The sequence below is a fragment of the Dipodomys merriami genome, unplaced genomic scaffold (genome assembly GCF_024711535.1).
Source record: "Dipodomys merriami isolate MVZ:Mamm:240054 unplaced genomic scaffold, mDipMer1.0.p SCAF_14, whole genome shotgun sequence".
Lineage (NCBI taxonomy): Eukaryota > Metazoa > Chordata > Mammalia > Rodentia > Heteromyidae > Dipodomys > Dipodomys merriami.
In genome coordinates, this window is record NW_027202715.1 from 17,944,540 (window position 1) to 17,956,994 (window position 12,455).

The 12,455-nt window shown below is 52.5% G+C and overlaps 1 protein-coding gene across 1 annotated transcript in view; it reads left to right on the forward strand.

Annotated features, from left to right (window-relative positions):
* Positions 1-12,455, forward strand: part of Ogdhl (oxoglutarate dehydrogenase L) — a 28,683-nt gene that overhangs the window by 15,042 nt on the left and 1,186 nt on the right. The window contains exons 10-23 of the mRNA XM_070020901.1: positions 2,855-3,034; positions 3,204-3,332; positions 4,332-4,511; positions 4,903-5,055; positions 5,610-5,712; positions 6,040-6,168; positions 7,115-7,265; positions 8,204-8,331; positions 9,068-9,246; positions 10,365-10,436; positions 10,513-10,638; positions 10,736-10,808; positions 11,808-11,971; positions 12,105-12,259. Of these exons, the coding sequence (XP_069877002.1) occupies positions 2,855-3,034; positions 3,204-3,332; positions 4,332-4,511; positions 4,903-5,055; positions 5,610-5,712; positions 6,040-6,168; positions 7,115-7,265; positions 8,204-8,331; positions 9,068-9,246; positions 10,365-10,436; positions 10,513-10,638; positions 10,736-10,808; positions 11,808-11,971; positions 12,105-12,259 (1,922 nt within the window). The remainder of the gene's footprint in view (positions 1-2,854; positions 3,035-3,203; positions 3,333-4,331; positions 4,512-4,902; positions 5,056-5,609; positions 5,713-6,039; positions 6,169-7,114; positions 7,266-8,203; positions 8,332-9,067; positions 9,247-10,364; positions 10,437-10,512; positions 10,639-10,735; positions 10,809-11,807; positions 11,972-12,104; positions 12,260-12,455) is intronic.

Below are 12,455 nucleotides of genomic sequence, written 5' to 3' on the forward strand. Positions count from 1 at the left end.
GTGCTTGGTTTGTTAAAGTTGCAGTAACTGCTCCAAGGACACCTAGAACCCCGTGCCAGTGCAAGGCTAGGACCCACAATCACTGGCACCCAGCCCAAGTTCTTTCTGTATCCTGTTCATTTCCCCCAGGCACCAAGCTTTGGATGCTTCTCTGTAGAATAAGGATGAAAGCACCTGCCTCTGAGTGGTTCCAAGTTTGTGTCTGTGTGTCTGTCTGTGTGAGGGAGGGAGCAGGGAGAGAGGGAAGTGAGGGAATTGAGTTTGGATAGAAAGCTTAGCCAAAGGTTAGTTTGAAATACTTATGGTTTTTTTTAGATTGAAAAAAAACCCACATTAGCATGTCACAAAAAAGTAAGCTGACAATGAAATATGAACATTGTTTTAAAAAACAGTTTGAGCAATGAGAATATGTTTCCATTGTGAGATTTTGTTCTGTGTCTAGCTTTGGGGTATGTGCTTGTGTTCATGCTGAGCTTTGTGATTCTATGACTGTTCTGTGCAGATGCAAGCAGCTTTGTCCAGAGCCCTGGGAGTAGCCTGGGCTGTCATGGGCACTTCGCTGTTTTCACTTAACGAAGTTATCGGCTCCTATGAGTGTGTGAGCAGCTGCCCCAGGCTTCTCGCAGCTACAGAGCATCCGCTGTGAGGCTGTAGCTGCTGTAGTGAGTGTCTTCACATGTGTGTAATGAGTCAATGTTAGATGGAGTCTGAGAAGGGCAGTGGTTAGAACTGAGGCTGGACTAAGTTACCCTCTGAGGATGTTGCAGGCATCAGTGCCTGTACACCCCACAACCCTGGCCTCCCCTGCCTTGTCCAATCATCTTTGCAATATGGTAGGCACTACAATGATTTTTTTTTTGTAAAATACTATTCAGAGGGTTACAGTTACATGAGTGAGGTAATGAGTACACTACAATGATTTTTTACTTTTTTTTTGTATTGGCCTGCAGCTTGAACTCAGGGTCTGGGTGTTGGCCCTGAGCTCTTTTGTTCAAGGCTGGCACTCTGCCACTTGAGCCACAGCTCCACTTCTGGCTTTTGGATGCTTAATTGGAGATGAATCTCTTGCCTAGGCTAGTTTCGAACTGTGATCCTTAAAGCTAAGCCTCCTGAGAATTAGTTAGGATTATAGGCATGAGCCACTAGCACCTGGCAATGATTTCATTTTTAACAAATTTCCTTGTTATGAGTATAACTGAGTACTTTCGCCTATCTTTGAACCATTTTATTTCTTGTTCTATAATTTCCTTTCATAGTTTTCACTCATTTTGCCTTATCTTACTAACTTTTTTTTTTTTTTTGGTCCGGTCGTGGGGCCTGAACTCTGGGCCTGGGTGCTGTCCCTCAGCTCTTTAGCTCAAGGCTAGCGCTCTACCACTTGAGCCACAGCGCCACTTCTGGCTTTTTTCTTTTTGCTTATGTGGTGCTGAGGAATCGAACCCAGGGCCTCAGGCATGCAAGGCAAGCACTCTACCACTGAGCCACCTTCCCAGCCCTATCTTACTAACTTTTAAAAAAATCTTACTGATTTGTAAAAGCATTTTGCTTATTGAGGGCATTAGTCCTTTTCTTTTTTTTTGGGGGGGGGGTCTGGTCATAGGGCCTGAACTCTGGGCCTGGGCGCTGTCCCTCAGCTCTTCAGCTCAAGGCTAGCGCTCTACCACTTGAGCCACAGCACCACTTCCGCTTTTTTCTTTTTGCTTATGTGGTGCTGAGTAATCGAACCCAGGGCTTCATGCATTTTTTTTTTCTTTTTTTTTTTGGGGTCCGGTTGTGGGGCCTGAACTCTGGGCCTGGGCACTGTCCCTCAGCTCTTCAGCTCAAGGCTAGCGCTCTACCACTTGAGCCCTAGTGCCACTTCCGGCTTTTTTCTTTTTGCTTATGTGGTGCTGAGGAATCGAACCCAGGGCCTCATGCATGCAAGGCAAGCACTCTACCACTGAGCCACCTTCCCAGCCCGGCTTCATGCATTTAAGGCAAGCGCTCTACCACTGAGCCACCTGGCCCTCTTGTTTTTGTCTTATAAATATTTTCCCCAGTGTAATTCCTTTCCCAACACTATGCCTTGATTTTCTTCCCCCATCCATGACAGTTTAATCTGCCTTACCTGCTTTTGGGTTCTGGGCTTTGAATTTGTTTAGAAAATAAGGCTTCCACCTGGTGCTGGTGGCTTACACCCGTAATACTAGCTACTCAGGAGGCTGAGATTGAGGATATGAGGATCAAAGTCAGCCCAGGCAAAGAAGTTTGTGAGACTCTTATCTCTAAATTACTACTCAGAAAAAGCTGGAAGTTGTAGAGTGCTAGCCTGAGCACAAAAAGGGTTAGGGAAGGCGCCCAGGCCTAGAATTCAAGCCCCAACACACACACACACACGCACGCACGCACGCACGCACGCACGCACGCACGCACGCACACACCCTTCCTCCTTCCCCCCCCACCCCAAGAAAGGAAAGAAAGAAAAGAAAGACTTCCTACCAAAATCCTAACATAGGTTGGTTTTCTCTGATAATGGTGGCTTTATTTTGGTGTAAGGAATGAGGTAGAGATTTGAATCTGGTGTTTTCCCAGAGGCCTGGCAAGCAGCTCCACTGATTTGAGCTACCCTTCATTTCCTCTAGTCACTGCCAGGGGATGCCCCTTTGTCCTGATGCTTTCTCTCCCTTCTGAGACCAGTCATGATGACAGGACCATAGGCTGTGGTGAGCTAGGGGCTTGTGGCCTTTGAGCCAAGTTTCAGATGAGCTTGCCTTCCCTCCATCAACTGCCTGACACAGGAGAGGTGGGCACATCATGGCCGTCCACTGCCTAGCATAGGAGAGGTGGGCTTATCATGTGCTTCCTTGACCTTTAGGGCTCTGGGGACGTCAAATACCACTTGGGCATGTACCATGAGAGGATCAACCGTGTCACCAACAGAAACATTACACTGTCGCTGGTGGCCAACCCCTCCCACCTGGAAGCTGTGGACCCTGTAGTTCAGGGAAAGACAAAGGCAGAACAGTTTTACCGTGGGGATGCCCAGGGCAAGAAGGTGAGCTCATTTGGGCCTTGAAGGATATTATCTAGGGGCTAAACTCTGAAGAAGTGGACCCTGAGGACCTGGCCCTGAGTGGGTGGACTTGGGAGACCCTGGTAGTAGGGGCATGGCAGGCTTTTAGTCTGGAGTACAGCGCCCTGATGGCTTTTACCCTGCCTTCCAGGTCATGTCCATCCTGGTCCATGGGGATGCTGCCTTTGCTGGCCAGGGAGTGGTCTATGAGACCTTCCACCTGAGTGACCTGCCTTCTTATACCACTAATGGCACTGTGCATGTTGTGGTCAACAACCAGGTGAGACTGTGGGCTCCATACCAGATATCTGCATCTGCAGCTTCTGAAGGTTCCATAGCTGTGGGTTCAACCAAATGAAACAAAATATTCAGGTTAGGCATGGTGATACATGCCTGTAATCCAAGCACTTGAAAAGCAAAGTGGAGGATCATGAGTTCCAAGGGCAGCCATCTAGGGATGGTTTACAGTGCAGGAGAAGGTGTGTGTGAGCTTTATGCACATACCTCTTATTGTGAGGGACTTGAGCATCTTTGGATTTTCATATCTATGAGTACCCAGGAACACTGTACAGACAGCACAGAGAAGGTCATAAGGACGAAAGAACATAGCACAGAGGCTAGATGTGGGACTGGATGTGACCTTCGCTCCAGAGCACCTTGGTCTTAAATGGCAGTGTCATGTGCCTTTGCTTTAGGGCAGCTGTAGTTAATGGCAGCTCATCTCAGGAGCCTAGACATCCTGTGTTAACTGCCTTATTTGCAGAGTCATTTAATCTTCCTTGAGTATCACTGGGAGGCAGGAGTTTAATGAGCACTTTTCATAGATGAAGACACTGGAATTGAAGTGCCTTGCCCACGGCTGTACACTCACTGCTGGACGAGGCCTGTGTTCCTCACTGCCAATGAAGAAAAGTGACAGGCAGAGAGAGGAGGCAGTCTCCTTAGGGCTACCGCTGTCTATGGGACTGCTACTTTGTTGGCTTGTAGAGCCATCCATGTGTTCCGCTTTTACGTCCCATGTATATCCCTGTGCCCTCTGAGGGGCCCTCATTCACCCCCTTGATTTGTCTAATCTCGGGAGCTAGCACCATCTGTCTAGTTAAAAGGAAGCAGAGTAATGCCAGGAATTGCAGTGTGTGCCAGTCCCAGCTATTTGGGAGGCTAAGGCAAGTATATCCCCTGAGCCCGAAGTATGAGGCCAGTCTGTAAGATCCTGTCTTCCCCTCAAAACAAAAAGCAATTAAGCAGATCTGTGTGCTGGCTTTTCCTGCCTCTGCAGATTGGCTTTACCACAGACCCACGAATGGCCCGCTCCTCACCGTACCCCACTGACGTGGCCCGTGTGGTCAACGCACCCATCTTCCATGTTAACGCCGACGACCCTGAAGCTGTCATCTATGTGTGCAGTGTGGCTGCCGAGTGGAGGAACACCTTCAACAAGGATGTCGTCGTGGACCTGGTAGGTCTGTAGGACGGAGGCTGGGCAAGAGCTGCTGCTCTGGGCAGGCCAGGTGGGCGTGGGGGTGGCTGAGATCAAGAAAAGAGGGAGGGTCCTGTCCCTGCCAAGCAAGTAAGGTAGGTGCTTGATCCTGAGTGGGGACAGCTGTCCTTGTTGGGTTGAATTGGCCAGGTCTTTACCTCTTCAGCTCTAAAGGCTGAGAATGCTTTTTAGACAGGAGCCAAATGCCAGCTGCACCAAGGCCTGGGTGTGGGACTCTGAATTGGTGGTTGTGATAGTGGCTGCTTTTGGGTGCCTCAGGGAGAGCCAACTGGACAAGCCCCAGCTTTGCAGTGCTCCCACCTGAGCACCAGGTCTGGGCAGGGTCTGAGCCCCCTGACCGCCCCCGTAGGTCTGCTATCGCCGGCGTGGCCACAATGAGATGGACGAGCCCATGTTCACACAGCCCCTCATGTACAAGCAGATCCATAAGCAGGTGCCTGTGCTGAAGAAGTACGCGGACAAGCTCATCGCTGAGGGCACTGTTACCCTGCAGGAGTTTGAGGTGGGCAGCAGGTCATGTGGGCCCCACATACATCCCTGGATAGAAACCCATGTGTGGTTGTAAATGTCATCATCTCAGTGCTAGGCACAGGATTTAAAGATGTCGTCAACAGTCCTTGAGCCTAAAGCCCCTGGTTATTAAGGGGAACAGAGAACTAAGGATGAGAGCATTGCTGTGATGTGGAGGAGGCTTAGCTTCAGGTAAGAAAGGAGTCCAGGAAGACCTCCTGTAGGATCAGTCCTGTACTGGGTCCATCTTCCAAATTATCTATGGATGTATTGGTCCTTCCACTTCAAGGAACTCTGAGATGAGGACTGAGTCAGTCTTTCCTGGGTCTCCCTCAAGCCACTTGTTGATCACACAACTGGCCCACCAGGCTGGGAACACCCCAGGATTATTGTGAACTCTGGGATCTGGGCCTCTGGCCATGAGAGGCTTACAAGCCAAGGAGAGAGAGTTCTAGAACTTGGTGAGGGGGACCAGATTTTATGAGTCTGGGTAGACTGAGCCTCAGGCCAACTATGACATCCATACCTCCTTCATCCTGATTCTAGGAAGAAATTGCCAAGTATGACCGGATCTGTGAGGAGGCATATGGCAGGTCTAAGGACAAAAAGATCCTGCATATAAAGCACTGGCTGGACTCACCCTGGCCCGGTGAGTGAGTGACACACAACTCAGGGAACCTGGAACTTTTGCACTGTCATAGATCAGACAGCCCTGGAAAAGCAGACACCACCCAGGCGGTCCCTGTGACTCCAGGAGAAGGTCACCCCCCCCCCCCATGGCTGTCCCCATGGGAAGGAGGAGCCTTCTTGATGGGGCAGGGCTGAGTCAGGGTGTGGGTCAGCTGTCGCTGCCCACCTGCAGCAGGTCCCAAGGGTGAGTCCAGGTGCTGGTAGGGGTGAGAACATAGTCCTCTCAGTCCTGACCAGGGGCAGCAGAGCCCTACAACCTGGTATGGGTGGAGTTCTGTCCCCTCAGGTTTCTTCAACGTGGATGGGGAGCCCAAGAGCATGACGTGTCCTGCCACCGGCATCCCAGAGGACATGCTGACACACATTGGCAATGTGGCCAGCTCTGTGCCCCTGGAGGACTTTAAGATCCACACAGGTGAGTTGTTATACAGGCTTTATTTAGCATGGCCACTGTCCTAGACCTAACAGTGTCCCAAGGGGAGGCTGGTGGGGACCCCTGACATGTAGCATATCCCTGTGTTGCCTTTGACTGGCTTGCTGTCACTCTCCAAGCCTCCTTTGTGCCCTGGGGTACCATGAACCCTCCTCAGTGTGGATATAGGGAGGTGGGAAGATGTGGACACCACATTCCAGCTAGGTGCTAGGAACTGGCAACTTGGATTTGCCAAACAGTTTCTTGGGGTATCCCTGACCAGGCAGGGAGCAGGGAAGCAGGGGCATCCATGGATGGGTGTCTGGGCCTGGAATATAGGGAGGACTATGCTGGAAGTCCTTCCTGCAGTTGCCAGAGTAGCCCCCTGGCTACTCTCTGTTCACCCAGCTGGTGAACCTGGCTAGTGGGTGGTTTCTGACTGAACCCTCTGGCTGTGACCTCTGTGTTTTCTGCTTAGAAAGTCTGGGGTCCTGTGGCTGTAGTTCAAGAGGACACCTCACAATATCCATGGACGCCATCCCTCCTGAGCAACCTGCTGATGGCATTGGGGCTGAGGCCACGCTGTGTATCACAGTCGTTTATAGATAGGAAGGGATGGAATTCGAATTCTTTGCTGGGTTTGTGAACTTGAGTGCACACGTCTCCCCTATGAACCATAGTCTCTTATTCTGGAAAGCAGAGGCACTCCTGCCTAGGGTGGCTACAAGGAGCCCTGGCAGTGAAAGACCCGGTCTTCCCTTGTAGAGAAGGCTATGGCTGTTGACCCAGGCTATCCTGCTGTGTGGATTGCAGGCCAGGGCAGGGGAGCCTGGGTGGGGCTCTCCTGCAGCCTGCCAGAGTCCTGCTTTTGCACCAAGGCCCCAGAACCCAGATGCTTCATCTGTCCCAGGCCAGTGGTCAGGCTCCTCAGGCTCCTGTCCTCCTATAGGCCTATCTCGCATCCTGCGTGGCCGTGCAGACATGACCAAGAAGCGCACGGTGGACTGGGCACTGGCGGAGTACATGGCCTTCGGCTCGCTGCTGAAGGAAGGCATCCATGTGCGGCTCAGCGGCCAGGATGTGGAGAGGGGCACATTCAGGTAAGGGCATAGTGGAGGATCTCTGAGCTCAGCCTGGCAAGGAAGATGAGCACCCAGGATCAGCATAGGAGGCAGAGAACAGAGAGCTGGCCCTTCTCCCTCTGGCTGAGGTAACACAGCAGATACCATTGGCATCCAGCCAGGCCCAAGTCATCACCCCCACAGCAAGACTTGTTGACCCAAGCTGGCAACTATCAGGAATCGGTGGTCATCTGTGACCCTTAGGACCATTTGTTTCTATTTCTCTGCTGTCAGGCAGCCTTTCCTACCTTGCTTGTTGAGGTTTTGGATCCAGATGGGGACCCACTTGTCCACTGTCCCTGTCCCATTTTCTCTGATTTGGGCCCCAGACATTCTATATCCTGAGTTGGTGCCATGGTAGCAAGATATGATGGTGTGGCTTCCAAGAGCAACAAGCTCTTCCTTCTGGCCTATGCACTCATCTTCTGGCCTTGCTCCAGACCAGGAGTCAGGCAGCTGCTTGGCTGCCCATCTTGCTGACTTGAGACCCAGCCAGGTCTCAAGCCAGGCCCCCTTACTATGCAGCCTCAGGTTCTGAACAGTAGTTCCTGCCTCCGTTGAGCTTGGGCAGGGCAGGCCAGTTGGTAGAGAGGACAGCAGGATGGGTAGGAGCCCATGCCTCAGTGGTGTGCCATCCTGTATCTCAGGCTCCAACCTGCTCCTGCTAGCCTAGTAGGGCAGGACTCATTGGGTCCCTGTGTAGTGAGACACCGAGGTCAGAGATCCTATAACCTGCACATCTTACTCCAGGACCCCCAGTGCTATGTGTGGGCAGGGACCAGGTTGTCATCACAGCCTTCTTGGTGTCACCATTTTGTGATACTCTGCAGACTTTTTGGGGGTAGTGACCCAGATGCCCTGCTGTGAAACACATGTCACCTCTGCAATCATCCTCTTCCTTCTCTGCCTTTCCACAGCCACAGGCACCATGTTCTTCATGACCAGGAAGTTGACCGGAGGACATGTGTTCCTATGAACCATCTGTGGCCTGACCAGGCCCCCTACACCGTGTGCAATAGCTCCCTCTCAGAATACGGAGTCCTAGGTGGGTTGGGTGGACCTGAGGTCCCTGGGGACCAGGGACAAGTAGAGGAGAGCTGGAGTTGAGGCCTGTGGGGAGGAGGGCAAGGGCTGGAGAGCTTAGAGAACCCTTGGGTGGCAGGTACTGGACATAGCCCTGGGGGATAGGGACATAGGGAATAAGATTAGATCCCACCTAGAACTCTCAGAGACTGCAGTTGGGAGACTCTGAGTGCCTTTTAGTGGGTCTCTGTAGACACCAGAGCCTCTTCTCTGGACTGTAGTCATCGAGCCCAGACAGAAAGCTGTGGGAATTCCCCTGGAGTCCCCTGCCTGGGCTGTGGCTCCCAGCTCTGAAGAACTGCCTCTGTGCTTACCTCTGTCCCCTTTGCCTATCTCTGTGTGTGTGCCCACACACAAGTGCATGTATGTGCATGTACATGCACATGTGCGTGTGTGTGTGGCGTGGTTTCTCTTGGCAGATGGGTCCTGTATCCTCCTCCAGGGTACCTTTGGACTTGGCTCCTGGGCTTGGCACCTGGCCTTGTATGGTGTAATAGCTAAGGGTGATGTCTTTGGGCATCTTCTAGCAAGGCACATCCTGTCCTGTTGAGACCCAGGGGAATCCCTGGGCTCTTCTCAGGCTGTTGCCGAGGATGGATGGGGCAGGGAGGGCATATGAGGAATGGATGGGTTTGACAGGAGCTGCTGACACTTGTTAACAGCATACAGCAAGCTCCATCTTGATGTCTTTTCTCTAGGCTTTGAGCTGGGCTATGCCATGGCCAGCCCCAATGCCCTGGTTCTCTGGGAGGCTCAGTTTGGTGATTTTCACAACACAGCCCAGTGCATCATTGACCAGTTCATCAGCACCGGCCAGGCCAAGTGGGTTCGGCACAATGGCATTGTGCTGCTGTTGCCCCATGGCATGGAGGGCATGGTGAGGCTCTGTGTGGGCCATGTTGGGGCTGGCAAGCAGGCTACGTGGGGGCTGTGTAGGGACCATGTAGGCGCTGGCAGGTGAGCTGGAATGGCCCTTGCAAGGTTGAGAATAATATTTGCCTTCCTGGTCCTGAATCATGGCGGTCTGCATTGTGGGCAGATGGGAGTCAGTCTCCAGCAGGGTTAGCCTGCCTCTTCTGCCAGGTGCTGGCCCATTCTTACTCTGCCAGCCCCTTCCCTTGCTGCTGTGTGGAGAGGAAATAGGTGTCTACCTCCTGGGGCTGCTCTCCAGATGAGTGATTTACGAATACAGTGGTCCCTAAAGTAGGTACTCAGTTCAGTCAGTTGCTGCTAGATTATGTGATTTCAGAATGTTCAGAATTTAAAAATTTAAGCCAGGTGCTAGTGGCTTACACCTATATTTCTAGCTACTCAGGAGGCTGATATCTGAGGATCAAGGTTCAAAGCCAACTTGGGCCAGGTCCATGAGACTCTTATCTCCAATTAGCCAGTAAAAGACAAAAGTGGAGCTGTGGCTCAAATGGTGGAGTGCCAGCCTTGAATGAAAAAGGTCAGGGACAACACCCAAGACTGTCGCGTGCGTGCACGCGCGCGCGCACACACACACACACACACACACACACACTATTTAATTCCCTTTATATAGTTGTACAAAGGAGTTTTAATTCAACATCTCAATGAGTACAAAGTATCTTGATCAGTGTCACTCCTATCTCTTCCCCCTCCACCATCCCCTCAAGTGAGAAAATTGCCTTAGGGTTGCTTCCCTATGCCCAGCCCCTTTTGGTGTGATACCTGAGTTCAAGCTGTGAACTCAGGGCCTTGCAGTGTCAGCTTTTTACTCAGGGCTTGTGCTCTACCACTTGAGCCACTCCTAGAGTCTAGCATATTGCTGGTTAATTGGAGATAGAATCTTGCAGACTTTCTGCCGGGGCTGATTTTGAACCTCAATTTTCAGATTTGTCTGATCCCATAGCCCCTGTGGACTATGCTCCAGGGTAAGGAACAGTTCTAGAAGCTCCCTAGACCCCCTAAACCCAGGGTGGCTGTCACTGTCCTGTGGGCCAGCCTGGACTGTGTTGTGTGTGCTTTCAGGGCCCGGAGCATTCCTCCGCACGGCCTGAGAGGTTCCTGCAGATGAGCAATGATGACTCGGACGCCTACCCGGTGAGCATAGGGACACGCTGCTGTGCTGCAGGGCCTGGGGTCCACGCTGCCCCCTAGACACCTCTTTCCACCACAGGTGTTCACCAAGGACTTTGAGGTAAGCCAGTTGTATGACTGCAACTGGATCGTCGTGAACTGCTCTACACCGGCCAGCTACTTCCACGTGCTCCGCCGGCAGATCCTGCTGCCCTTCCGCAAGCCCGTGAGCCAGGCGCCTGCCCGTCGGCACCACTATGGGTATGCCTGGGATGTGTGGGGCGGAGGGGGCACTGGCAGCTAGACATGTGTTTCTTTTCCAGCTGATTGTCTTCACACCCAAATCTCTGCTGAGGCACCCGGAGGCCAAGTCCAGCTTCGACCAGATGGTGTCAGGTATGTGCCTGGCCTGGATCTGTGGGGTGGCCTATTAGAGGAGTGGCCGTGTGGCCTGGATCTGTGGAGTACCCTGAGGAAGTGGCCATGACATGGCTTCTGTCCCTGGGGCTCCTCTGCCCCCCACCCCCCGTGTCTTTGTTGGCCCTGCAGCAGGTCCTGGCCTAGTCCACACCAGACACACACAAATTAAAAGATGGGTTCCATGGCCAGCTCAGGTCACTCTGAATGAGCGCCAGGTCCAGCCTGGCTGTTCTTGACCAGGGCTTTTCACAGGAGCGAGAGCTGCCTGGTTCACTGAGCACTAATATTGTTCATTCATTCATTCATTCGATTTTTATTCCTGAACCAGACATTACTGGCCCTGGGAACATGGTGCCCCTTCCAGCAGCTCTCTGTCTCATTGACTTGAAAGTGTGTGTGTGTGGGGGGGGGTCAGTAGAAAGTTGAGGAGTGGGAGTGAGGCCTGAGGTAAACAGAGCAGAGCCATCTTGGAACACAGGATGTCCAGTAACAGGAGAAGTCCCTTTTTGGACCTTGTTTTTCCGCTTGTGAGTTTGAGTGCTCCTCTGCAGCGTGGACGGTGGCTGGCATGGCCAGTGCAGAACTCCAGCACATGGCAGAGTAGCCTGGCTGGATGCAGTTCCTCTCTGGGGTCCTGACAGCAGCCCCCCTGTGTCCTCACTTGGAGACAGCCATGCTGCTCAGGAAGCAGTGGCTTGCTGAGAGGTCTGAAGTGTGTTTGACCTACACTTGCTGTGACCTCTGGAAGGAAATGTGGACAGAGCTTTGAGAGGGGCTTTGATCTTGGCTACAGCTCTGCCTCTAGCCCTCTCCCTGGGACATTACAGGGTATTCTTTATTTCTTTTTTCATCTTTTGAGTCAAGAGGTGTCCAGTGCAACCACAGCCAAAAGGCTGTGTTAATGCAGTGGTCAGAGAGGGCCTGAGGACACAGCCGGTGTGCACAGAAACTGACGCCTCTCTGGTGCTGATGCAGGAACCAGCTTCCTGCGAGTGATTCCAGAAGATGGGGCTGCAGCTCAGGCTCCTGGGCAGGTGCGGCGGCTCATCTTCTGCACAGGAAAAGTGTACTACGATCTGGTAAAGGAACGGAGCAGCCAGGGCCTGGAGGGGCAGGTGGCCATCACTCGCCTGGAGCAGGTGTGCTGTGGGCAGGGCCCAGGGTGCTGGGAATGGCAGGGCCAGCCCTGTGGCTCATATCCTGTTTTGCTTTGTTGGCCTTAGGCAGAACTACTTCTCCTTGACAGTGCCCCATTTCTCCCTGCCACTGCAGATCTCTCCATTTCCCTTCGATCTGATCAAGCAGGAGGCAGAGAGGTACCCCAACGCAGAGCTCGTGTGGTGTCAAGAGGAGCACAAGAACATGGGCTACTATGACTACATCAGCCCGCGCTTCATGACCATCCTTGGCCAGGCTCGACCCATATGGTACAGGCTGGGCCCCTACCTGCCGCTTGCCTCGGCTGGGCTCCCTGGGGCTGTGCCACCCCAAACTGCCCTTTGTCCTTTCCTAGTCCATCTTTGAAAACTGCAGAGAGAACTGCAAGATTCCTGAAGCTCTGTGTGGTCTGCCTGTGGCAGATTGGCTTCTCCAGCAGGGCTGGAGCACTGTCAGTCCTGCCTT